Source organism: Mus caroli, unplaced genomic scaffold (genome assembly GCF_978045245.1).
Source record: "Mus caroli unplaced genomic scaffold, Mus_caroli_1 scaffold_18, whole genome shotgun sequence".
NCBI lineage: Eukaryota > Metazoa > Chordata > Mammalia > Rodentia > Muridae > Mus > Mus caroli.
The window spans coordinates 27615336-27642099 of NW_028227273.1; the positions used below are offsets into that span (position 1 = coordinate 27615336).

The 26764-nt window shown below is 46.0% G+C and overlaps 1 protein-coding gene across 4 annotated transcripts in view; it reads left to right on the plus strand.

Moving 5' to 3' along the window:
- The first annotated feature begins 1065 nt into the window (after positions 1-1065).
- Positions 1066-26764, plus strand: part of Ptprm (protein tyrosine phosphatase receptor type M) — a 688723-nt gene continuing 663024 nt past the window's right edge. For all 4 annotated transcript variants that reach the window (XM_029470944.2, XM_085832583.1, XM_085832584.1 and 1 more), the window contains exon 1: positions 1066-1408. In XM_029470944.2, the coding sequence (XP_029326804.1) occupies positions 1336-1408 (73 nt within the window). In that variant the 5' untranslated portion in view covers positions 1066-1335. The remainder of the gene's footprint in view (positions 1409-26764) is intronic.

The following is a 26764-nucleotide window of genomic DNA, read 5'->3' on the forward strand; positions in this document are numbered from 1 at the left end:
GTGGCTTGCAGTTAGCTTGGTAAAGAACCTACAGGTGCCCTAATGGCGGTACTCTGAGCAAGATGAAGAACGGCTTTTAAAAAAATAAAATAAAATAAAATAAAATAAAATAAAATAAAATAAAATAAAATAAAATAAAAACTTGAATTTGACTTTTAATTTAATCATTAATAGCGTTTGTGTTCACTTAATAAAATAGTCGTCTCAGACCCCAAACGGCAAATTAAAATGTTTCAAGACACTGATTCACTCTCTCCATTTGCACCAGCTGCAGAAATCGTCGGTTCTGCCCAATCCCTGGTTCCATGCAACTGCTGCCTTCCGAGCTCCGGGCCGCACTGGCGGCGACACCACGCAGAGAAGCGGCAGAAGCGCATCCCGCTTCTCCGGCGCGGGGCTGGGGCACAGAGGTTTGTGTGTCCCTTGCAAGCAGCAGATCAAGCGGCCCTGGGCGCTGGCGGCTCTGGCTTCTTCCTGGTCGGCGCTCGCAAGCCAGCCGCCACCGCCGGGGACACTACCGCCCCGTGCCTGGCGCGCTCCAACTCCTCGCCGCCCGTGACCCGGGACAAACTTCTGGCTGGGGCGCGGTCCCTGTCCCCGAGGCCAGCGTGGGAAACCCGAGGCGCTGCGGAGGCGAGCTAGGGTCGAGGGTGGCGCCCCGGGAGGTTGCTCCTGCCCGCTGGGTCCCGCCCGCATCTTGCTGGTGGCCGCCCCACAGAGCCCGCAGGCGCCGCGCAGGCCGAGCTGGCCCGGGGCCGGGGACACGGGCGCTCGCGCCCTCTAGCGGGCCGCGGCGGCTCCGGCCCGGCCGTGACGTGGGCTCCTTCCAGCCGGCCTGCGGGGCATCGCCAGTCAGTCGCGGAGCAGGAGCCCCGCGCGCAGCCTGCGCGGGCTCGGCCATCGGCGCGCCGCTGCCCGAGGTGGCTGGGGCTGTGGGAGAGGCGGCGGGCTGCAAGCGCGCGATCACAGCCACGGCCACAGCCACGGCCACGGCGCCGCGGGTGGCTCGGTCCCGATTAGGGGTAGCGCTTAGGCGGGCTCATCACTGGATCCCAGCGAGGATTTGGGCTCCGCGGGCGCGCCCTCCGCTCTCTCTCCCGGTGGCGCCAGACTCTAAGCGGGGGCCAGCGGGAGGGCAGGAGGATCCAGGACGCCGTCCCCACGCCCGGGAGCCGCGGGACTTCGGACTTGTGCAACTGTTGTCACTTTGGGGTCTGGTGTTTCGCTGCTGTCGCGTCTACCCTGGCAGCCTGCAGCTTAGGCTCGGGTCTCCCTTGGCTTCCCGAGGCTACCGGCCGCCGCCGCCCCGAGGCGGCCCGGCGCGTACTCAGCACCATGAGGACACTTGGGACTTGCCTGGTGACTTTAGCTGGACTTTTGCTAACTGCGGCCGGAGAAACATTTTCAGGTAAGCGAGACACCATTACCGTTCCCGGGGCGCCTGGGACGTAGGCGACACCCGGGCAGGAGAAGTCCGAGGCGAGCTTCAGGGCCGGGCAGGGGCAGGGAAGACCCGGCATCGCGTAGCGGGTGAGCCGGGCTGGCGGATGGCCGGAGGGAAAGAGCTGCGGAGCCACGGAGTCCGTACAGCGCACGCAGGAGCCCGCAGAACAAGCACAGGCTCAGGAACAGGGACCTCCATCTCGGCCCCTGTGCCCACAGGGCCTGGACTTGTGCATGGGGGCTCAGTGTTCTTGGGCGGCCTGGGCAGGAAAGGCAGAAAACTTTGCCTGAAGTTCCCAGCTGTAGCCGCCGGGAGTAGGCGCTGAGCGGGCCTCTCGACCCTGGAGGCAGCCGCGGTGGACTGCCAGTGCTCAGCTGAGCTTGCGGCGAGCTGCAAACCTAGTGGTGTAGCTGGCAACCACCCCAAACTTGACCTCCCTGCCGCCCCCTGCCCGGCGCGGTGGGCGACCTCAGCGGGTCCCCTATGTGGCGCGGCTTCGCTGTGCCAGCGTTCCCTTTCTGCACCGCGGGAGGTCTCTGAGATCCTAGAGGAATCTACTGCTCCCCAAGCCCTCGCCACTGTGGCTGAGCGCCCAGATTCCACCCTCGGCCTCCCTAAAGGTGTGCAGCCCCGGTCGGGACAGCTTGCTAACCCAGCTCAGCTGCGCGGGGGTCCTAGCTGAAAGGAGGGGGCGCATACTGGCTGTGTGCATCAAGCCAACCAGAGGCTGTGCTCACCCAGGCTTCGCGAGCCTTGAGGAGCTCTTGGTGTAGACAGAGGGATCTGGACAAGAGTCAGGGGTCAGGAGCAAAACCGAAGGTGGGTGACACAGAGTAGCAGGGCTTCTAGTATCTTCTGTCCCAGGACGACGCACGTGGATGCTTGGCAAACGCTGACAACACGCGCACACTGCCTCGTGTTTATTAGTTTCACGAATGTCCACACACAATGGTGGCAGTGGAGTGTTACCTTTCTCTTTTAATAAAAAGGCCGCATTTAACCTTGAACAAGAATTGCAAAACGGGGTTTTATGTGTTTTCGGGAAGGCTGAATAAATTTGTTTTTAAAAGGAATATTGGTGAAAGGAACTTTCATTAAAGTAAGGAGTACCGTTTACAGACATTAAAGTCACATAGACCTCTGGCCAGTGGAAGCATCAGGTTTGCCTTTCTGGGCATCCTGGGATGCTAGTCCTTTGTATTCACAGGCACAAAAGGTTACATCAGGCTTGGTGCTGAGCAGCAAGACCCTTGCGCATAGTTGGTGGTAGAGAGGGAGCGGAGCTGATACTGAGCTGTGCAATGCATTGAACGAAACCCAAACTGACAACTTCGGTAGAGAAACGCGCTTCCTCTAGCTTACTTACTATCTCCCTAACAGTGTGGACATCTCACTGCTGACGAGGTGTTGATGCAGGCACACACAGCTGTCTGATATAAAGTGGATACAGATTTTGGCTGTGTTCTTATTAGTAAATAATAAAGTAAACGTGTGTCACTTTGGAAGCCCCATAACTCGGTATTAAAAGCCAAGTTTGAAGGCCTAGGTGATGTTTTCTCCCTATTAGCATGCCTAAGTCTCTTAGATGGGGTTTGTTTAAATTTAAGCTGTGTCAAGTGTCATTGTGGCAGAGTTTTAAATCCTGTCTAAGGAGGTGGGCAAAAGTATTTATATGGTTCAGTGGTATCCTTCTTAAAGATCCTTAAAGGATCCTTTTAACTAGCAAAACAAACTTTAGCTAACACTTACCCTTATTTTCCTCTTGGTGGTGGTGGTGGGGGAGTCATTTCTATTTGTGTTTTGATATGGATGGAAACACCTTTCCTTTTCTATTTGGAAATCTAGAATTATCCTTGTATGTTAGCGGGGAGAAGGGAAATGAAAGGCCGTGTAAAAACGATTGTTGAGAGATGTTGAAAATGTAAAACTTTGAAGTTGCCAAGGTTCCTGTTTGCAAAACTCAGACTTGTTGCTGGACCTCCCATGGCCCCCTCCCTCATGCTGGCTTTTGGAAAACAGAGGCTAGGCGCTTACTGCCCTGGGAGACTGAGGGTTGTAGGGTTTATTATGTGCATGTTGAGAAGGTTAATTTGGATGCTGTGGCACCAGCATCTCCCTTTCATACAATTCTGCAGCATCTGGCTGTTTTACACTGGTTCAGGAATACAGTGAAACATCCTACTGTAAGCCCTTCGAGGGCTGAGCCCTCCCCCGCCCCATCTTCCCATATAACACTTAATTTAGAATCTTGGACCTAACACCGGGCACTCACTGTTTATTTTATAAGTTACTAGCGTGAGTCACTCACTGCCTTTGGCAAGCCTTGAAACTGTGTAACTGACTGGCCTGACAGAGAAGGAGGGAGGGAGGAAAGGAGGGAGGGAGAGAGAGAAAGGAGGAATCCCTGACAATCTTTGCTTATAGCTCAGTGGCAAAGGCCTTGACTTGAGTGCTCAAAGCGCAGGGTTCTATAACCAGCCCCCTTCCCTCCTACAGTTTGAGCTGACATTTTCCTCTTGGTGCCCACCTCATGGATGAAACCATGAGTTTATGCACTCATTTTTGCTGCCCTCCTCCATGGCTTTCCTGCCTCTTAGAATGGGCGTGGAGTTGAGACTCATTACCAGTCATTTATAGAAGTGAGGTAGGCTCTTCCCCGCTACCCCTTCTAGATTTTCAAAATGGACTCAGTATAAGGAAAAAAGAATTAAAATTTGGACCCACATGGATTTTATAATCCATGAGTGTTTAACTTAAACATATTTTTCATTTTTCCCCCTATCAAATTGCTAGGCAAAATAGCAAGTTAACTGTCTGTCTTTAAGTTTAGGTTATTAAAAAGAACAAAAACAACGTCTGTAAAAGGCATATAATAAAGGCGAAAGGACGGGCAAATAACACGGCTTAAGCAACTCTTTTCCATGATGAGGAGCCAAGGAGTTGGCCAGCCATTCCTCTTTGACCCATTTAAAAAAGCCAACTTGTAGTAAGGTTGGGCAGTGAACTGCTTAGTTCTCTACACGGGCTGATGTGTGAAGTTTGGAAAGCCCTGGCTTGCAGACACAGGACAGAGTTAGCTCTTTGTTTCTAGTCAAGTATTGGGGATATCACTAAACCAGCCCAACTTTGTGAACCGGCTGGCCCTCCACGCAAGTTCGGTTTTGAATCTTTCAGGGACGTTAGGGGGAACCTGTGGGAGTCTGCTGAAATGTGTGTTGAGCGTGAGGGCCCTGTGCTGCCAGCTGCTCATTTGTTAACCTAGGTAATTTTTCCCTGTTATGTAAGGCACAGCCACGAGGGAAGTGAGGGGGACACTCGTGCTCTCTGTGCAGTGTCTGCAGTTCTCTATAAGTATAAAATGACTTCAAACCTCAGCCTTGCAGAGTTTAAGGAGAGGCAGCGGGTCTGTTTAGCGGGCCAATGTTTTGTCTGTTTTGGATAACTACCCTCGTGACTTTTTTTTTTTTTTTTTACATTTTTGTGCTACAATCACTGGATAATTGATAGGAAGAGATACTTCAAGTATCAATCGGTGAGCTGGAAAGGAATGTGGCAGGAAATTACTATAGCGTTATATCCTTGGAGTTTATGTGCTTATGAAGAACTGCTTGAGCATAATAAATTGTTCTGATGTAGAAAATTACAGGTTTTAGTCTATGTTGTGTGGGGTTATTTTATGGGTTTTCAGATAGGAAGTTCCTGACATATGGTGAAATATGAATACTTGGATATATAACTGGAATATTTCTGATTTTCCTTAAGGAACCGCTGTCTTTAATTATGTCTTCAGATTACGTGAGCCCTGTATGAGAGAATCACAGTCTTTAGCTTTGAGAGAAGTTGGTGTTGGAATATCAACATCTGAGACATTTGTCTACGTGAATCTATGGATATATCTAAGTTTTCCCACACACCATCGTGGTTTTTTGGCATTATTAAGGTGCCCTACCCAGTCTGGTGGAACAGCTGTGGTTTAGATCAATATTTGTTTTCTTTGAGATTATGCTTTAAATTTCGTGACATTTCCTAAGATGCTATATTATTTAAATATTTGAAATATACTTTTCATTTCAGGAGGATGGGCAGGAATTTTAAGTGAGTTAAATGCGTTTTGATAATGGTAAGTCAGCGGTGTATATGCTGATGCCCGAGGAGACCAGTAGAGGGCGCCACATGTCCTGGGAGCGGAAGTTACAGTGGGTTCTAAACCAAGCCGTGTAGGTGCTGGGAACCAAATTCAGTTCCTCTCTGTTCAGCAAGTGCTCAGAACATCTGAGCGATCTTTCTGGCCCCATGAGTCAAATACATTTTAAGAACATTTTTTTTCCTAAATGTAAAATATTCTTAGGTAACATTTACCATGTCTTTTTCTTTCATTCTAAGATTTTTTTTTAACCCACTCTTCCACCAATTTTCTCCCTTTCATGTCTTTCTGTCTTCCTATCTCTATGAATACAACACAGCCCTGCTAATGGGCTTATCTCATAAGCCAGAGAAGGTTTAATTATGGCCATCTTTCCAACTCACTAATCAAACATTTTTTAAAAGAGACAAAATGCTATAAGCCTGCTATTGTGAGGGGACAAGGCTTCTCTGGTTTTTAAAATACTTGTAGAGGTTTTAGGTTTAGTCATCAGAAATCCAGAATTCACCCTGTAACTCAGAGCGGGGTAGGGTGGAATAAGTAGAGCTTATCGGCATTGGGTGGGGAGAAGGAAGGGTGTAGCCAAGACACTTCCTGCTCCACAAGGCACCGTGTTTTCCTTTGGCACCTGGGGAGTCCTGAGTGTAAGTAAAGACCTGGGGGAGAGAGAGAAAGAAGTGGGGAGAGAGGGGGGAGGGAGGGAGGGAGGGAGGGAGGGAGGGAGAGAGAGAGAGAGAGAGAGAGAGAGAGAGAGAGAGAGAGAGAGAGAGAGAGAGAGAGAGAGAGAGAGGAATAAAAGCAGAAAACATGAGGAGCGAAAAATATTTACTAAGATGGATGGGCCCTGTGGACAGCATTTAGCACTGCTACTGTTATTGAAGACAAGTGGGTTCCTGAAACAGTGGAGCATGGTGTTTATGCAAATGGTAAACATCACTTCTGCAAGGGGAACCCTGTAGCCTCCTGGATTTCCTTGGCTCTGAGTTGGGAAGGACCACCTTGACCCATCATTTCCAGACCAGTGGGTGATGTGATTCCGATGGCCTTCACCTTCAGCATAGAACCAGGGGCCTGGAGGTACAAAGTCTTGTGGCCACAGTTTGAGACACGTTGTTTCAGAAAAGGGCACCCTAAAGTGTGGTCCATGGGTCAGCAGCAGAAGCAGCAGTATACAGGAGGATGGGAAATTTGCAGGTTCTCATCTCTTCAGCCAGAACCTCTGGGGTCAGGGCCTAGCATTCTGTTAGAACAAATACTCCAGGGAATTCTAACGGGCCTGAGGATCTAAGAAACAACATGGATAAAGACTCGAAATGATCAGACTCCCCTCACTGGAGCTGAGAGGGAACTGGAGAGCATTGACTTCTTCCTTAGATGCCATGTTTGCCTCATCAGCATCCAGATATGGAGTAACCATGGTAACTGTTAAGTGGGACCACAGGTGCGGGACCACCATGGCTTTACTTGGGAAAGATACTAGACCTGGCCAGCAGGGTTTAAAGACAGAAGAAAGGGCTGGAGAGATGGCTCGAAAATGACTGCTACATTTTTACTTAATGTAAAGTTTGAATTAAATCGTTGAATTAAACTGTAGTGTCCAGCCATCAGAAACCTCTCCAGGGTTGGAAGTGTGTACAAGATACTATCACTTCTAAGAAGGAGCCACCACTTTGTGCATATTAACACAGGGCCCTTACACTGGAGTATTCATTGTGCACTCGATGTTTCCACAGCCCCTTGTAGGGTTCGATAAGAAAGAGTGGTTATCAGGACTTTCAAATCCACCAATAGTTAAAGAGGCAGAGACTCCTCTGGGGTGACCCATTGTGTGACAGTCAGAACTTTGTTTGAAGTGTAGCCATGTGTATCTGAAATTAGAGCCTAGCTTTCTGATTGGCCGCCGGAGACGATCGCTGCACCTCTGGCTTTTAACACTCCAGGTAAAGGAAAGGGGTTGTGCGGCTACCATAGATTGCCTTGAACACATTCAGTGGGTGCTTTCTCAGAAACAGAGGACTTGTCAGGATCCAGCCGCTTTCCCCGTTGCCTCTTCTCTTGCCCTCACCCACCACTAATCACTAGTTCTAGCTGTGTCCCCAAACCACCTGCCTGAGCCAGAAAGCATCCCGGGCTCATTAATTTACAGCCATGGAAGGAGACGATGGTTAGCAGATCTCCACCAGCTTCATAGGTTATCAGCTAACTCCTTATTACAGAATTAAGCTCTTCTGTGTCGGCTGCTGACTCTGCAGTGTCGCTGTACTTTTGTGTGACTCCGCGTGACCCATAGACAACTTTAGGCTGGTCTGGGACAATCATTCCAATTTCCTCTTGCCTCTGTGCTTGTGTGATATGCTGACTTAGTCTCTGTAGAGAGATGAAATTGAGCAGTAGTAGTTATTTGCAAATCAAATCAAAGTTCCTGCTAACCCTTTGGAGCACAGCAAATTCTGTGCCGTGCACTCTGGGTATGTGTGTAGCATACAGTTACCCGGACAGCCCATGGGCAGGAGCTTATATATGGCATCGTGGGTTTAGGTATGGAACTCTAGAAGTCACTAAAACTTGCTTGGCAATCTGATCCAGCCATTGCCTGGTAATTACCCATGAGTCATTTCTGACTCTTTACAGGAAGCACAAGCAAGGGGAGGGACAGGATGCTGCTGCAGCTTCCTGTAGACGTGGGGACCAGAGCAGGGGACACGGCCTCGCAGCCAGAGTGAATGATGACTTCAGGACATCAGGAGCAAATGAACGAGGGTGGAGGAGCCGGAGACCTGCTGGAGGTGAAGGCTCTGGAACTTTCCTTGGATGAACACACCGCTGCATCACAATGATTATGTCAGTGCACCAGAGCATAAATAAAAGCCAAACATTCACCTCTCATTGAGCTGCAAGGCGGAAAGGCTGATAGAGCATCTACTTGTTTTCTGATGGGTGAACATTTCTAATCACTTGTTCAATATGCAAACGGCTAACTTGTTGCAAACCATCAGAAAGGCATCGCAGCCTGACTTCCTGTGGCCATCTGAGGTCTCATTTGCTTCCAGGCTTCCATCTGTGGAATCTCAGGGGTATCACAGGTGGGCTTTCACGGGGACTGGGAGGAAATGCATCCCTCTCAGTATAGAGGAGCCCTCTTCATCTCTCTTTTAATAATTACACTCCTGAAATGTACCCGCTACACACTAGATCCATAGTTACAAAAGTGGTTCAAAGCATCCTTTAAAATAAATGCTGCCAAGGCAAAAGGCTAAGTTTTAACTCACCTCTTTTAAACACGGAGTAGTTGCTCAGTAAAGATCTGTTGTAGTCTCCCTAAGAAGAGAAAGCTAGATTACTTCAGCTTGCAGTTCTGCCCACCCCGTCTTTCCTGGTCCTGTCAAGTTAGGTGGTTTTAAGCCTTTGGAATATAACCTTAATAAAAGAACCAGGTGGAGGTTAGGGTTTGCTGCTTTTATCCGTTGATGAGTGTAGAAAGATTCTGGTCACTAAGTGAAAACTAAAAAGTGCCACCTTTTTGTGGAAATTAAATATACAAAAATAAGCCTGTAATGTTATTGTGTATGGTAAGAATTTATGACTCAGTTGTTGCTTTAAAGTAGGATTTTGGTGTAAAATACCAATCACTTCAAAAGGAACTTGATCATGCAGTAGGCTTATCACGCTACTCTTTGCAGACAGATATGACTTACATGGTGGTCTATAAAAAAGAGCCATAGTAATGGACTGGCCAGGGTGATTCTGTCAGAAAAGTGCTTGCCTTGCAAACACAAGGACCCAGATTTGATCTCCTGAACCTACAGGGAAGGCCAGGCTTAGCAATGCCCAGTACTGGGGAGACAGAAACAAGAGGAATCCCAGACTCAGTGGTTATCTAGTCTGGCCCAGTGGGTGATCTCCAGGCCCATGAGAGATCCTGTCTCAAAGGAGGCATACACAAGAACACCTAAGACTGTCCTCTGACCCCCCCCCCACACACACACAGAGGGGGTGGGGAGAGGGAGAGGGACAGGGAGAGGGAGAGAGGCAGACACAGACACGAGTAACACTTGCCCGTGCACTTGCACCTGTAGGCACACATGCACCTGTTTGTAAACAAAAGGAGCCATGGCACCACCTGGCCATGGTGCCATGGTAGGGACAACGTATAAACCACCTTTTGTCTTTCCTCTCAGTTGTGGGAGTTTTCTAGATCAAGTTCCGTTGCTGTGCTGAACAACATCTCCAAAAGCAACTTGGAGAGGAAAAGATTCATTTGGCTTAAGGTCACAGTCAATCATCTAGGGAAGTCAGGGCCGGAACCCGAGATCGGAACTGCATCAGAGGCCTGGAGGAACAATGCTCACTGGTTTGCTAAGCCAGTGTTTCTCTTCAGCCCAGTTTCCACCACCCTGGGGATGACATCACTCACAGCAGTCTGGGCCCCTCGGTATCCATGAGCAATCAGAAAACACCTCATAAACACAGATACAGGCCAGAGCATGTATAGGACCCTCTTGACTTGAGGACCCCTGGCAATCAGATGAGCCCTCACAAGGATGAGCCTAATTTTACCCCTGCAGAGCTCTGAGTGGATCATGATAATAGCAAGCTTCTTTAGTCTTCTTGGGTATACCCTATTCCTCTCCCTTCAGTATCCTGTCCTCTCAAGGGAGAAAACTTCATAAATGGGCCACATCGACAATAATCCCAGCGCCGTATTTTCTGCTTCTTGGGAACTGTGCCCACTGAGTAGGGTGTAATTCCACATGGATGCTGGCATCCATGGGCATTATGTTCTGGGTCTACTGTAAAGCACAAAGGAGCAACACCTCATACCCACCATGATGGTTATAGGCAGGTTAGCAAGAGGGGCACATAGGGCATTTATTGAATTAAAGTTTGTGGCCACACAGGAACATTCAGCCATTGAAATCTAAGATGCCAGGGTACCTGCCCATTTCCATCTGAAGTACAGGGAAGGTGAACGGCTATGAAAAAAAGAGAGTAAAATATGATCAAGGGACATCTAGCCAAGTCCATCTGTCTGTATTTTTCTTGGTCTAGGTATGAGGCAGGGTTCCTCTGGGGGAAAAAGTAGAGGGACTATGGCTGCCCAGGACTGGTGAGGGGATGGCATACCCCTTGGTGCTAAGGTGAGGACCAAAGTGCTTGATTCTACCTCATGTTGAATTATTCTTTTTTCAAGCTACCTGCTCAATACTTTACCTTTATGTATTTACTTTTTATTATATATGTGTGTGTGTGCACATACACAGTGCATGTGTGGAGGTGTGATGAGATCTGAGAATTTCTTGGAGTTGATTCTCTCTTCCCACCCTGTGGATTCTGAGTATTGAACTCAGGTCATCAGAATAGCCACAGACACCCTTATTCACTGAGCCATCTCATCAGCCTGGATTTGAAGTCTCTTCCTATCTCTGGACAGCCAAAGGGCCTTGGGCCCCATTGTTTTGCTTTACTGAACTTCAGTCTCCTTTTCTGAAACAATCTTTGTTTATTACTATAAATTGCTATAGTAATTACTATAAATATGCGGCTATGTTAATGTACCCCTGAAGGGCTGTGGCTGTGTGTGTGAGATGGTCGGGATAGGGCCAATGATGTTACTGTCCATCTTCCATGTGTCTGATGGGTGTATCAAACAAATTTCCTATTTCTATAGGTCAAAAAAAAAAAGCTGAATATTCCTTGTCATTCGTAGAGCTTAAGTGAAAAGTCCCCACTCTTTCTAAGGCTTTGGTGGCTATGGCTCCAGGCAGCTGGATATCTGACATGCAAGTGTGTATATGTGGCTGTATACAACTTTGTCATGTCACTTATGTCTTAAACCCCTGAAATTAACATAATGATCACCTCAGAACAGGCACAGTGGAAAGTCAGTGCTTCCGAGGCCACACAGAGAGGACAGAGGTAGATAGCCATAGAGGACAATGGTGGACAGGTGCCAGGCAATCACCTTGGGGTGACAAGAATCCAGACTCCTGGCCTAAAGAGACTCATTGATCTCTAGAGTAGGACCATAGAGAGACAGGAAGGGCAACCACCCCAGGAACTACTGGGGCACACCCGGGAGAGCCATTGCCAGTGTACAGAATTTCCCACAGTTCCTCTCACCAGTGTTAGGAAGCATCTGAGGATGACTGCAGGAATTGAAAATTCTAAACTTATATCCTGTGTGTGTGTGCGTGCGCACAGGTAGGTACCTGTGCACAATGAAGCTCCCACTTTCTTGTGCCAAGGGAGAAAAATGAATTCAGAAACAAGTTGTTTTATAGAAACAATATTCCATGCCAGGCCTCCAGGTTGATGTCTCTGTCATCAATGCGGCATCACTCTGGAATGAGGGACATAGGCAGAAGAGAAAAGGCAGTTCCGGTGTGCTCAGAAGCCCTATGGTTTCCGCTCTCTCTGTTTCCAGATCCGAGCTCTTTGGAGATGACTCATTCAGAGATAATCAGGAGACAAGATAATCCGTGAAGTATTTTGGGACGATTACTTCCCTGCGCACACTCCTGCATCTCATGCTCACTGAAACATATGGGCAGCGAAGGAATAATTTGCCGTAGGGGGTCCCCTAAGCAAAGGCAGAGGCTTGACATTTTCAGTTCCTCCCTGGCCGGGTTCAGACACTTGAAAATTTCACTTCCTTGTCATTTCGGTCAAGGAAGAAAGGCTCTTGTCAAAACCTGTCTCTAGCAGAGGTGGCTCATTAAGCTATCTTTCATATGACATGCCTAATAGGATGTCACCTTGATAAGTTGGTCTCTGCATTCAGACATATCATTTGTAAAAGGAAGGCATGTGATCCCAGTACCTATAAGGTCTCTCCAGTTACTCACAGAGTGGGAGGAGGACTAACTTGTCTGGAAGTACAGCATGCAAGAATGGACCTGGGCCAGAGGGTCCCGGTTGATCACCGAGGTTGCTCGAAATGTTGGAACTGTGGGGACCCATCTGAGAACTGTGTGATAGACCCTGAGGTCTGGTGAAGAGAGGGGGTGCTGCAGGCATGTGGAGGGGTGTGGGAGGACATGTCTGCCACAGGCTGGAGCTGCCTAAGCCAGGATGCTTTGCCATCTCTTTCTACACTGGTCAGCACAGGTGTCAGCCTCAGGTGCCACCAAGGGATCTGCAGCAACTGGCCCGTTTAGGACTATGACTTTTGATGTAAAATTTGACAATACAGATCAGCCTTAGTTCAAAGGCTTAGAATGGACAACGGTGATTAATGACCATAGACCAAATCCTAATTCTGGTCAAGCGTTGTGTGACAAAACTTTTCCTGGGGTGGTGAAACACCCTTGTCTACTCGCCCCCCAGATAGGGAGCCCACAACAGAGTACAAATACCACAAAGTCCAATTTGGCAAACCAATGACTTACTTTCAGGAAAACAGGTGAAGGGTCACTTAAAGGAGCAGACATGACTCACAGACTCACATGATTCACAGCCACATCACCAAGGATGACTCCAACATGGGAGGCAGGTCAGGAAAGCTGGGAGCCTGGAGCACTCTGCAGAGCCTACAGGGAGCATCTCACGTAGGAGAGAGTCCTTTCCTGGTGCCTCAGCTGGTCCAGACCTCCTCGGGCAGCTCTGCTGGTCCCAGAGTCTTCATTGAAGTTTTTCTTCTGGTTTTGTTGTTGTTGGGGTTTTTGTTTTGTTTTGTTTTATTTTGTTTTGTTTTGGCTCACTTCAGACTTTTCCTCCTGAAAGAGTCTCTGTTTTTATTGTTTACTCTGATAGGGAGCAGCCTTGTGAATCTAATCAGTTTCGCTGACCACCCCTTCTTTAGAGCTCCCCCATAAAATGGACTGTTTTGATGGTAGCATCCTAAAAAGGGGATGCTGGAGGGAACTGTTGCAGAACAGCTAGGGACTATGTTGTGGGAATATGAGATTCTCAAACATTTTGGGGGCTCTGAAGCTAGGGGAAGCTGTGCTGAGAGAACCCACAGAGGTCCTGAAAGGTCAGAAGGTTCCCACCCATGATCAACTTGGGTCATTGGGCTGAGAGACTCATGCCTCAAGCCCCATGAGAATAGTGACCTTTTCCTGAGTATGTGAAGCGTAACGAAACATGTGGCAATTGCAGTATGGCTAGAATAATGTTGAGTGGGGCTATGTTATAGATCTGTGTGTGGGTGTATTACAGAGCTGTGTAAGGGCGTGTTACAGAGCTGTGTAAAGGTATGTTACAGAGCTGTGTGGGGGTGTATTACAAAGCTGTGTGGGGTTTATTGCAGAGCTGTGTGGAGGTGTATTACAGAGCTGTGTGTGGGTATATTACAGAGCTGTGTGGTGATGCATTGAATTGAACTGTGGCGTATTATATTGTAAATTTCTATGACCTGCTGGGGGAGATTTCCTTCTGCACCTTAGTTCTGAGAGAAGAGGCAATTCCTCTGAGCAGTTAGTTTCTTCTCGGCAAGCCGTTGCCTGACGTAACCCCTCACTTTCCTCCTGTTGCGCATCAGACCACATTCAAAGACCTATTCTACTGTGCGAGAGCCATTTTCAAACTGAGAAGATCCAGCCAAGCTGTCCCACATCAGTAAGAAATCAAGGGGTTTGTTGGCTCTTCTCACAGAGAAGGTCACATGAGCAGGGCTGCCTCGGAGTCTAAGTCTTCTCAGAGGATCTTTTCTCTCTGTGATGTTTCTAAGGAGTTACAGGCAACGTTCCCTGGACTCCAGTAGAGAGATAGATTCTGCTCCCCGATGGCACAGTTGGGCCCCGAGATTGGACTGGGAGGAGAAATAGGCTGTTCCCAGTGGAAGACAGCAGACGACATCCGAGCCAAAGCGACTAACACCCGATCTGTCCTTTATTGATCCTGGTTTCTGGATCCTTTCCTTGGCCCAATTCCTAGTCTCCTCTTGGTTTTTCTTAACCTATTTTAATATGCTTTCCTTGTTTTAATCTCATTATACTCATTATAAATGCAGCAAATCTTTTGGGAACTGGGTGGAGGTGGCAGAAAAGGAGTCCAAGCCTTGTCACTTATTTGAATCATTATTCTAAATGTAACTCCCAGGCTTCTCCCCCTCCCCCTTTTCGGCAGGCGTTCATTTCCTTGTTTTGTGCTGTTTTAAAGAGAGAGTCTCATGCTGCAACCCAAGCCAGCTTAGAATTGACTGCATAGATCAGGGTGGCTCTGAACTTGGGGCCATTCTCCCGTCTCTTCCTGTTAGGTGCACATTTATATAGATGGGGAACCCAGGAACAGAAGTTATGACAGCCACAGTCGCTCTCAGACTCATCCCATTCTGGATTGCTGTCTAGGGCGAGGCTGTCTAGCTCAGTGGTAGGGAACCTGACGAGCACATCCAAGGCCTTCATTCTCAGCGCCAAAGGGAAGGTATCAATGCTTTTGGTTACACTTGCAGGGTGGAAAGGCTTAGGGATAATCGGATTAAACATTTTATGCTGACACAGTAAAGAGATAAAAGACTCTCTACATTGGAATGATGGTGTATTTAATTTGTTATCAGTGAGCAACAAATGATCTACAGATGTAGCTGGGTCAAACAGTGACAGTAACTCATTCACGTGAAGTAACCATCATCTTGGAGGCTTACTGCCTCAGTCTGCTAACCTAGGCCTAGTCCTGGAAGCTTCTGGCCTGTGTACAGTCTTACATAGGCCTAGAAGGTTTGGGATCTCTAAGACTTGTTGCTGAGCAAGCTTGTCCTTCCTAGTTCTGATCTCTAGCTGTCTGCTTCAGCTCAGCTGTTCTGCCTCAAACTCTTCTCGAATCTGACTGACCGAATCTGGTATCTCTCAGCCGGCAGTGTTCAAGTTTTAGGAAGGAAGTTGAGGTTGAAAGACTGGGAAAGAAGGGTTAACCTAACTGCTCACTGTCTTCTGAATGAGGAAGCTGCTAACCTCAGTGGATCCAGTTGGAACTGGATAGGGTCACTCCATGCCCTTGTGGTTCATGAATTGGCTTCAGGTATCAAATGACAGGATCCACAATCCTTGTCTCTGGGGGCATCAGGCAGGTAAAATAGCCTGTTGAAATCCCCACTAAAGCCCTGTGAGGCCAATCATGTGGTTCTTCTAGGACGTTTTGTCCCTGTGGTAAGGGGAGAGATGATCCCATGCAGAACACAGTGCTTGTCTGAATAGCTGCTGCCCCTAGAGTCCTGGGACCATCACTGTTACCTGCAAATCCCAGAGGGTAAGGCTTTTCCTAGCCTCCATGGCTCTTCTGTGTGAAATTCTGACTCAGAAACTAACTGCCATCTTTCCCGACTCTTCCCAGGAGCATGGTAAAGGATGCACATGTACAGCAGCTGTGCCATGCCTAGGTCTCTGAGGTTGTTGTCTAAGGTTGTTTTCTAATCCTCTTGTTTTTATGGGATGGATGGCATTGATGTCACAGAATGTTTCAGGATGTTACACCGACAGAGGGAACAGCTAATTTGGGATCCTTTTCTTCTGGCCTCTTTGGTCCAAATCCCCTATTTTTGTCTCCTCTTATGTTCATCATACTTTTAAGCTGTGTTTAGTATAGTCTCATGTTGATGTTAAAAATAATTCTACAATTGTTGTAGCCCAATACCACAACGTACTCACTGCTATTTTACAACCCCTGAAATAGTAAATTAGAAAGACGCTTAGCTCTAAGCAAATCGAATAAAATTAATTAGAGATTTCTTCATCTTTTCTCAAGCAAAAAAAGGGCACAATGCTGTCTGCTCTGTCGTTTCCTGGTTTCCTCTTCTAAGTAGAGCTGTGGGTTTCTAATGCCTAGGTTTTCATCTGACTGAGTGAAGCAAAAGCTTTGTTCCTCTGTTGTTGTTATTGTTGTTGTTGTTTCTTTTGCTGTGATACAATACTCGGACAAGTTCAACTTAAAGAGAAAAGGAGTTTATTCTGGCTCATGGTTCAAGTGTGTAAGTAGTCTGTCATCTTGGGTATACAAGGCCAAAGAGCTTGAAGCAGCCCAGGGGATCTACAATCAGGATCAGAGAGAGGAAAAAAATGTCTGATGCTTAGCTCCTGTTCTGGACTTGCTTGCTTCAGGATCCTAGCCAAGGAATGGTGCCACCCATGGTGGGCGGGCCTTCCCACTTTAATGAACTCAAGATTCTCCCCCTCCTCTCACAGGCATGCCCAGAGGTTCTTCTCCAGGTGATTCAAGATTCTATCTAGTTAAATGTTAAAGCTATCTCAAGGGTAAACTATGGGAGCAAAATGCCTTATGAAGATGAGGAGGCAGCCCAGTCAGGAAAGCCCTTGCTGCTCAAGATTGAGGATGCGAATTAGATCCCCCAAAACTCACCGAAAACCTCCAAGTGTGATGGCCCATGCTTCTACCCAAAGGTGGGTAGGCAGAGAAGGAAGGCCCTCGGGGCTCTCTGAGGAGCCAGCCTGGTCTTCTTGGAAAGTTCAAGGTTAGTGAAAGACCCTGCCTTAAAAAGCAAGATGGATGGTACCTAAGGAATAACACTTAAAGTTGTTGTCTCACCTATACATGCAATGCACACACACACATACACACACACACACACACACACACACACACACACAAGCACATATCGATACATACAGACATACGTGCACATAAACACACACACACACAAGCACATACATATAGATACATAACACATATATGCACATACACACATGCACATACATATAGATACATTATACAAAAATGCACATATACATATAGATACATACATACACACACATACACACACATACACACACACACACACACACACACACGGTAGCACATGGTATAATTTAAGTGTATTTCAAGAACTTTACTGTAGGCTGAGCAGGCCTTAGGAGTGGCTGAAGACTTCACCTCTAACAGCCTTTGGTAAAGTAGAAGTCTAAGAGCCTTTAGTAGAGTGTATATCTGTATTTGAGAGTCTCTGCTTCTGGGGAAAAAAAATCCGCTAGAAGAATCTAAAAACATATGCTTCGTTTCTTTGAGTCTGTCTTTTACAGACTTTTTGAGAGAACAACATCAGAATAAGCTGCACTAATAAAAGTGAATATTAAGCAAGTATTCACATGTTCAGGATAAATTTACAAATTTTTACTAATACGTACTAATTGAACATGTCGGTATGCTAGTTCCATACTCAAATCAGCCTTGCATTGATCACATCCACAGGGAATCAACAGAATGTGCTTGGGCTTTTACTAAAGTGGCTTGGCCATAACAATGGTCAACCATGGCAGATGCATATAAGTGCTCACCCTGAGCCAGCAGGGACAAAGCACAGGGTTTCCTCCTGCCAAGGGCATTGACAATATATGGAGAATATGGAGTCCTGTTTGCTTCTGTTGCCAGAGAGCTTATAACTTGTTTCAGATCTCCTGATAGTAGACAAAGTCAAAGAAAAGTAGATATTCCAGTGTTGGGAGTACCTGAAAACATGAGGTTGAGAAGGGTAATCTGAAAGGTTGAGTTCTCAGCTAGGGGGCGCTGGCCATGTGTGGCCACAAAAGGTCTCTTGGATGCCTAGTTCCTTGGGGTTTCATCTCTGTCTGAACCACATCTGGGTCTTCTACCATCTTTCCAGGCCTACTTTTACTTCAAAGCAGCAAGCCAAGAGTCATTGCTATCTATTTATTTATGAACAAGAAATTGCTATTTGTTTGGCTTATTTTCTCCCTGGGGTAAATTTTGAAAGCCCGTTGTGTTGCTTTCTGAGCAATCCCTCCAACCCACGATCCCTTCCTCACTTTAATACCCTGCAACTGAACGCAGTGGGAAGAACTGATCACCCTGAGGCATGCGGGGCATAGAATATTTGAGAATTTTCCAGAATTTTTCGCAAAGGCGAGGTCTCTTCCCCAAACAGTACGTATCCAGAATTAAATGCGCAATGACATGGGATTGTGGCTTTCTGTCCAGTAGCCAGAACCCCTTCTGAGTACTCTCATTTGTGGATTCTGTCTTTCCTCAGGTTTGAGGATCTGGGTGTCTTAGATGAGGGTTTGCCTGGAGAGTTTATGGTAAGAGTAAAACTCGAGAGGCATGCAGGGCGCATGCTTCTTCCAATAGTGTAGAAATGAGAGGAGGATGGGGGAGGGGGAGGGGGATAGGGAGGGGAGGGGAGGGGGAGGGGGAAAGGAGAGGAGAAGAAGGGGAAGGGGGAGGGGGAGGGAGAGGGAAAGGAGCAGAGTTAAATCCTTCTCTGCTGATTGTATAGCAGAAAGCTTGCAGGAGCACCCCTCAAAGTTTGGGGATCACCCCGTGGTCGTAGCTCAGAGGTTGGCCAGTAAAGCCTCCAAGCACAGCCAGTACTGTCCACAGAAGAGGCAAAATAAATCCTCAGCTAGACTCCTTATTTATTCTTTTATTTTCATTATTTTTTTTTTAATTAGACGCTTCCTCTGCTACAGAGTCTTTGAAAGTGTCAGAAGGGACGTCCTCCAAAAAAACCAAAAACCAAAAAACAACAAAAAACAACCTGAAGGAAGAAGCAAGCTTTGAATATTTATTTTTCAGATTTTAAAAATCAAAACATGGCAATGTTGGCAGCCTGGCACCCGTCCCCTGTGTTTCCTTCTTAAGAACCTTCAGCTCAAATACCCTTTCACCCTCGTGCCCAGTAAGTTCCCGACCCCACATGGGCATGTTTGCTGCTGTACTCCAGGATGGCTTTGGGAGGAACTGGAGTGTGGTTAGAAGCTGAGAGATGGTCAGTTTTGTGTCTGTTTGGGGAGTGGTGGGGTTTGTGTCTGCTCCTATTCTTAGGGCTGAGACTCAGGTCCCAGTCTCTTTCTTCTATTTCTTGTCCTCCTGTTTGTCTTCTTCCTGTGTCTTTTGTGTGTGTAACGCATTTTAGAGAAAGTGATGAGGACCCCCGGTATGGGTCACCCACCCCCACCCCCACCCACCCAGTCTTCTTTGCGAGTCCTCCTGGGAGCATCAGTGGGTCCTGCCTTTCCCTTCTGCAGTTTGTGACTGGGGCAGTGAGCATTGATGCAAATGGAATGAGCTAGCGAGTTCACAGAGTGAGTGCATACCTCCCAGTGCCTGGTCTGCTCAGGGGCTGGCCGCTGCTCTGGCCACTCCACAGAGCAGTATTGCAGTAGATCAGGACTAATGCATGCTTACTGGATGCTTACCACATATTGTCTAAAGTGGGTTTGTATTGACTCATTAAATACTCAATAATCTGATCCCCCCACATATACACATGCACACATGCACACATGCACACATACACACATGCACACATGCACACATACACACATACACCATTTCAGAAGCTTGGATATAAGTTCAGATGCCACTGAACAGAACCAGCCATGTTGCAAGGGACAAAAGTTGATATTCACACCTGATCAACCCAACTTTGATGGCACTAAACTGTAATACGTGTTGAGTGTTCATGATCCAAACAAGCCAAACCTGAAATGCTCCAAATGCTTCCTTTAGCACCAGCATGGTGCCAAGCAGACAGGTCCACATTTGATGCCCATGGTAGGCAGGTGTTGCAATGCTAACAGCACTGTGTGAGGTTGCTTACATTTTCTGTTTGGACTCAGGCCCCATCCCCAAGGTAGCTCATTATATCCATCTACAAATATCCCTAAATCTAAAAGTATTTGAAATCTAAAGCACTTCTGTCTTGGGATTTTGGATAAGAATTCTCAGAGACTCATATATAGTATGTATGCTTATTAGCCAGAGTTAGCTTCAGGCTGCACATTTGCATTTGGAGGATCCTAGATTGTTTTGTATGATTCCCAGTTCATTGATGAGTCAAGGGTCCTGTTAAGATGTGTGGGTGCCTAGACACAGAGGGTACTGACATCAGAATAGCAGGCATAAAGACCTGAGGGGACACCATCCTCTTACTCAGAAGGGTCTCTCCACTGTGCATGATGGCCCACAGGATCTACCACAGGTTTGCTGATCCAGGAGACCACAGAATGACATAGTCAACAAACCTGCTTCAGTCAGGAGCCAGCTAGAGTAGACACTGCAGGAGGGATCTTGCTTTGGTGAAGTGGTTTTCCACAGTCAAGGCACCCCATGTTGAATTCTGGGTTCTGTGTTGCAATGACTGTGGTTAGTCTGCTGGGTTTACTCCTGTTCGTTCAGTGTCGTTTTAAAACTGAAATGCTCTCTTGCATACTGGTAAGTCCACATCTAGAGCTGTCCTCATGTTTGTCCAGCTCAGAAGGAGACAAGTTAGACTGTGTTGTAAACATTGGCATAAAAGATTTTGGGAAAGTTTTTAGAGACATCCTCTAGAGAGAGATGTCAGTTACCAAAGGCTCTGATGCACGCTCTTGTCCATTTGAACTACATGAACAGAGCAAGCTCTTATTTAACTGATATAAAATATACCTCATTAATTTCTCTCCTTGAGTTGGCTTTACAGTACATTTCTCAACAGAGTTGTATCCTATTACAATATGTTTAGACTTGAATATATTTTCTGCTTACTTATAAAAAAAACTACTCTGCAGATACATATATTTGAAATTTTCGCTTCATCTTGAATTTTATGGAAGCATAAAACTTTAAGTGATAAATTTTATTCAACTGAGTCATCACCAAATTTATTAGTATACAGTTGAATTATTGTTCAGTTTATTAGGAAACTATTTCAGAAATCAATTGAGCTTTCAAAGAATTAGCCCACTTCTCTGTGGATGGTATTATTTATTGCTGGAGCTAAACTGGATTTAGCACTGATTCTATTTCTAGTTTTAGTTTTATAAGCATGTCTGAGAAATTTTGCTAATATTCACAGACAGGGAGATGAGGTCTCCTTTTAGCGTGACAACTCTTCTTATAATTCTTTTCAGGTTGTACACTAACATTTACATATTTATTGAGCACCAATAATTATGTTTTTATCTTTTCTTGTGCATATGTGTGTGCACATGCAGTGTATTCATGTGTAAGTGCACGTGAGTGTTTGGATGTGTCTGCCTGTGTTTGGGTGTATGTGTTTGTGCATGTGTGTATGTGTCTGTGTACATGTGTATGTGTGTGTGCATGTGCCTGTATGTATGTATATGTATATGTGTATATATCCCTCTGTGTGAATGTACATATGTGGTATGTGTGTGTGTGCCTGTGTGTGTGCCTATGCATGCATATGAATATGTGTGCATGTGTTTACATGTGTGTATGTGCACTTGCTTGTATGTATGTGTATGTTTATGTGTGTGTCTGTACATGTGTGTGTCTGTGTTTATATGTGTGTACATGTGCTTGCATGTGTGTATGTGGTATGGTGTCTGCCTGTGTATATGTGTGTGTCTGTTCATGCATGTGTGTATATATATATATATATATATATATATATATATATATATATGGTATGTGTGTATATGTTTATGTGTGTATGTGCACATGCTTGCATGTGTCTGTGTATGTCTGTATGTGTATGTGTTTATGTGTGTTTCATACACATGTGTATGTGTGCATGTGTGTGTATATGTGTTTATATGTGTGTGTGTGTGTGTGTGTATGAGAACTGTAAGTAAACTCTGGGTATCTTCGTCCACTGCTCTTCATTCTGTTTTGTTTTGTTTTGTTCCTGGAATCTCACTGAACCCAAACTCACTATTTCAGCCATTCTGGCTCCACCCTGAGCTCCTCATGGTCCCAGTGCTTGTGTTACAGACACATGCGACTACATTCCGCTTTTGTGTGGATGCTGGAGATCAAAGCCAGGCTCTCCATCTTGTACAACAAGCACTTTACCCACTGACCCATCTTCCCATTCACAAGAATTACTTAGAGTGGCCTATATGCTGACCTTTGATTGGGTTCATTATCAAAATTCTTAAACCAAGATTCATTGGAAACTAAATGTATGTCTTAAGGACTTGCATGTCTAAGCATGCATGTTCTTATCATTTACAGTGGCTCAGACCAGGAGCTTTGCCAAACTCTATCAATGGCTGTTAATTACACCTGCTACATTTTAACTTAAGCACATCTTGTTTCACATATATCTAGAAATGGTTGTGGGAACAAAAACTGTTAATTTCCTCAGTCAATAAGCATTTTAGATATGCATATGAAATATCTATTTATTATTCTGTGCTATTTATGCTATATATGTAGAGAGAAGATCTAGACTAATCAGTGACTAAGAGCTGTCTGTCACATGACCGACTGAGAAAAGCAGTCTGCATCAAAGCTGTCAATCAAAGAAGGCCTCCTGTTATTGGAAAAGGCCCATCTCAGTTTTTAATTTCAAATAATTTTGCATTTTTGAGGGAGTGATTTTTAAATGCTAAAAAAAAATTGACAGATTACTTAAAACAGGTTAGTTGGTTTTAAAGTAGTGTGGTTTTGCAGGATAATATTTTGTAACAACTTACAAAAATGATAAGTTCACGGCTGTTTCTCATTCATTCTTGTGAACACAATGCCTTGAGTACCTTGGCATGGCCGAGTTGTGAGCAAGAAGCTCGATGCTTTTCGTGGAATGTCTGACAGTCTGTGAGTTCTATTGTCTAGGAGAAATTAGGTAATTATCGTGCTCATGGCCTAGAGAGACAACTCAGCAGGTGAGGGTGCTTGCTTCCAAGGATGGCATTCTGGTCTCAGGAGCCATGAGGTTGTCCCAGGAGCCTCCATGACGATGGGGGAAGGAGAGAACTAACTTCCGGGCATTGCTGTCTTCTACTAAGCACCATATCACATAAGCACCCTCCCAAATAAATAAGTATATTAAAGATTTATGAAAAAAGAGAATCATGTTAATAATTGCAGAAATAACTACATTAATTTTTACAGACGTAAGCATTCAGTTATATGTGTAATTCCTGTGAATGTATAGTGTGTGCGTATGCCTCCACATGTATGGGCATGCACACGCAGGCCAATGGTTGACACAGGGCAGGCAGTATCTGCAATCATTCCCACTATGTAATTTATTTTTGGAGACAGTCTCAGTATGTAGACATGGTGACCTGAAAGCCCAGAGACCAGCCTGGCCTTTGCATCCCCAATGCAGAATTAAAGACTTGGGTTCTAGCACCTGACCTGCCTTCTACTTTATTTGTGGGGAAGAAAATTTTCAGGGATGCTTGGCCTGACTAGCTGTCCAGGGAGGAGCCCAGGTGCTCACTTGACTGCTTCTCTAGCACCAGGGTCCCATGCCCGTGCTTCTGTCACATCTGGCATCACATCTGGGCACTAGGGATCCAAGCTCAGACCCTTATGCTTGTGTGGTAAGCATGCTGTGCTGGATAAGTCATCTCCTCAGCCTCCAATTCCTATATATTTCATAGAGAGGAATATGCCCCTCAAACCTGCCAGTACAGCTAGAATCTTTTCGTTAATCTTTTTTACTTATTCGGGGTTTTTGTTTGTTTGGGTTTTTTTGTTTGTTTGTTTTTTGTTTTCTTAAAAAAAAAAAACCCTATTAAGCATTTTACAAGGGTAGACTGCCCATCAGAAAAATTCTGTCAGAAGTATTTGAAAACTAGATTCTAGCCATCTTTGGTGGTGAGACAGACTAAATTTACATCATTTTTAGTGTGCTTTCTTAGGTACTCTGAAGATTTTCAAAAGCATTCCAGTTGGAGTCAGAGGTAGGCATCTTCATTCTCTTAAGTCGGAAAGACCTTTTCTTTCTAGCTAATGGCATGTTTGAGGATGGGTATATATATGCTCACAAAAAGAGCCACTGCATTTATATACAATTATAAATATTTTGTGTTCACTAAATATTTACTAGCCACCTTCCCCTTTAACATTAACAGTTCTGCTGTGAGATGTACCCTTTGACCTTAGTCATGTCAAAGATATGTGGCTATTACATTATATATCCATTGCGTAGCATCCAAATGGCACTAAAATATATCTAGTACAACATGCTAACTTCCCCCCCTAGCAAGCTTATGGATTGGCTTCATCCTTAACAGGCTCCTTTGGCGCAGGGCTTCATGGGAGTGTTACACTGGGAGCTTACCTTCCTTTTGGGAGACTTGGAAGACTGAAGAAGCACTGGTGCCCTTTGTATCCCACGGATGTTCCTGCATTAGGGCAGGGTGGTGCTGTGGAACTCTCACACTCAATCTGGAAGAGACAGGGCAGACCTCTGCAGCTGGAAAGTCTGTAGCTTTGACTGTTGCCCAAGGGGGTCTTAAGTGTTTTTAAAGTAGGAGGAGCCAAGGAGAACTCTGGTTTTGAGTAACTTAGTTCTTAGTCTGAGACCTTAACAACTCTGCCTCCACGTCCCCTTCTGATATCAAAACAGACAAAGTTAAAAAACAAACAAAAAACTTGCTGATGTCAGATGTGAGCTTGTGACTCTTTAATCCAGTGGTTTTGCAGCGGTGTTGGGGGATTGGCTGCAGGTCCTCTGTGGACAACTAGCCTGTGAATGGTCAAGTAACTGTCATGAGAAGGCATATCGTTTGCACATTATCTTCCCCTGCATGCATGCATTGAACTACCTCAAGATTATTTATAATCTCTAATTTAAAACACACAATAGAAATGGCTGTCATGCTTATTGTCTGGGGAATAGAGACCAGTATGTCTGTGCACGTGCCTGATTTATTTTTCCCCCTCAGTGTTTTCAAGCTGAGGTTGATGAGGTAGGTTCACAGGCACAGAACCCCTGACTGTGGGTACCCAGCTGTAATTAGGTGACTGGAAACCACTGGTATAAAGTCCTGGTTGGACTGGAAAGACTCTTGTACCACAGTTACTTCCCATTATGTAATTACATCTCTGGCCAGCTGACAGTTTCTAATTGAATCCTCACTCTGTTTCAGGAAACAGAACCCAGAGAGGAAACACAAGGACTGGGTTGGTGGGACAGACACTGTGCCATTGCGCCATGAATGATTGGGGCTTTATCTCATTGAATTTAGTCTTCCTGCTGTTTCTCTAGTGTGTAACTGACCTTGTGGATCTGGGAACAGAAGTCACATGGCTTGTGGGGTTTCCAATGGGGGCTGCAGAATGGTGGGACTTTGGCTGTCAGGGAAAAAAAACGGTGGTGGTGTTTCTTTAAATGGGCATGAAGTTGTCTTTCTCCTTTGTCTTTCAGGAAGTACCCGGGTACTTCCTTCTAGCCAGTATTTTAGTAGAATTTGGGTAGAAGAATATTCTAATGTACTTGGAGTGGCCTGAAAAGGACATGAAGGTAGTGGCTTACTGTTGTCAGTCCATTGATCAATGGCTGTTTCCAAGGTGATGGGTTCTACAACAGAGTCCCTCATCATGGCACTCCTGGAGGTGCTGTGGTGATCCACTGGGATACTTGAGGGACTTAGGCAGACTTTAGGCAAGCAGGATAGGTTTGTTGTATGGAAACAAGACAGAATATACACAGTGATGCCCGGAGGTGTCTTCATTATTGCATTATCTCTAGAAGTTAAAGAAGGGGGAAGGCTGTACAAGGGTGGAGGAGAAACTAAAGCTCAGCAGAGTTATGTGACAGGCTTTCATGTCACCACTGCTGAGGACAAAGATTATGGAAAGCTGTCAATGACCATGACAGCTATAACCCGGAGCAGACCCTAATGGCAAAAGTCATGTATTTTGAATAATCCCACTATAATCGATTAAAACATTATTGACAGGTCTCTGGAAATGCATAGACTACATACCAGAATGTCTGTGCTTTATGTGTGCGATGCTATGTGCATGTGTGTTCGTTTGCATTTGGGAGTGCAGAGGCCAGAGGGAAGATGTCATCCCCCATGCCCCCATCAGTTGCCCCATGATGCCTTTGACACAGGCCTTTTTGCTGGAGCTCTCCATTTGGGAGCCAGGCTGGTAGGCAGCAAGCCCCCCAGCCCCAGGGATTCTCTTGAGCTCCCCCAACCCACAGTGTTGGGATTCCAGATGTGTGTGGCCACACCCGCTCTCTTACACGGATGCCGGGGATTGGAGCTTGGGTCTCCACATTCCTGTAGCAAGTGTTCTTTACCCACTCAGCCATCTCTAGCCCATAAACCCAAGTAAGATGGTGGCTGTTTGCATAGTGCACGCAGGGGCCTTGCTGCTTTTCTGTCCCTTGGGCCATGTTTTCTAGGCATCCTTTGATATGTCTGTCCATCTTACAATGATGTTATTCATAATGCTTCCTAGGGAGGGTTGGGTCTGTGACCATTCGGCAGAACTCTCTGATGATCCTGTACTTATGAGCAGACTGCTTCCTCCTGTGTTTTCGCAGCTGAATGGCAGAAGAGACTTCC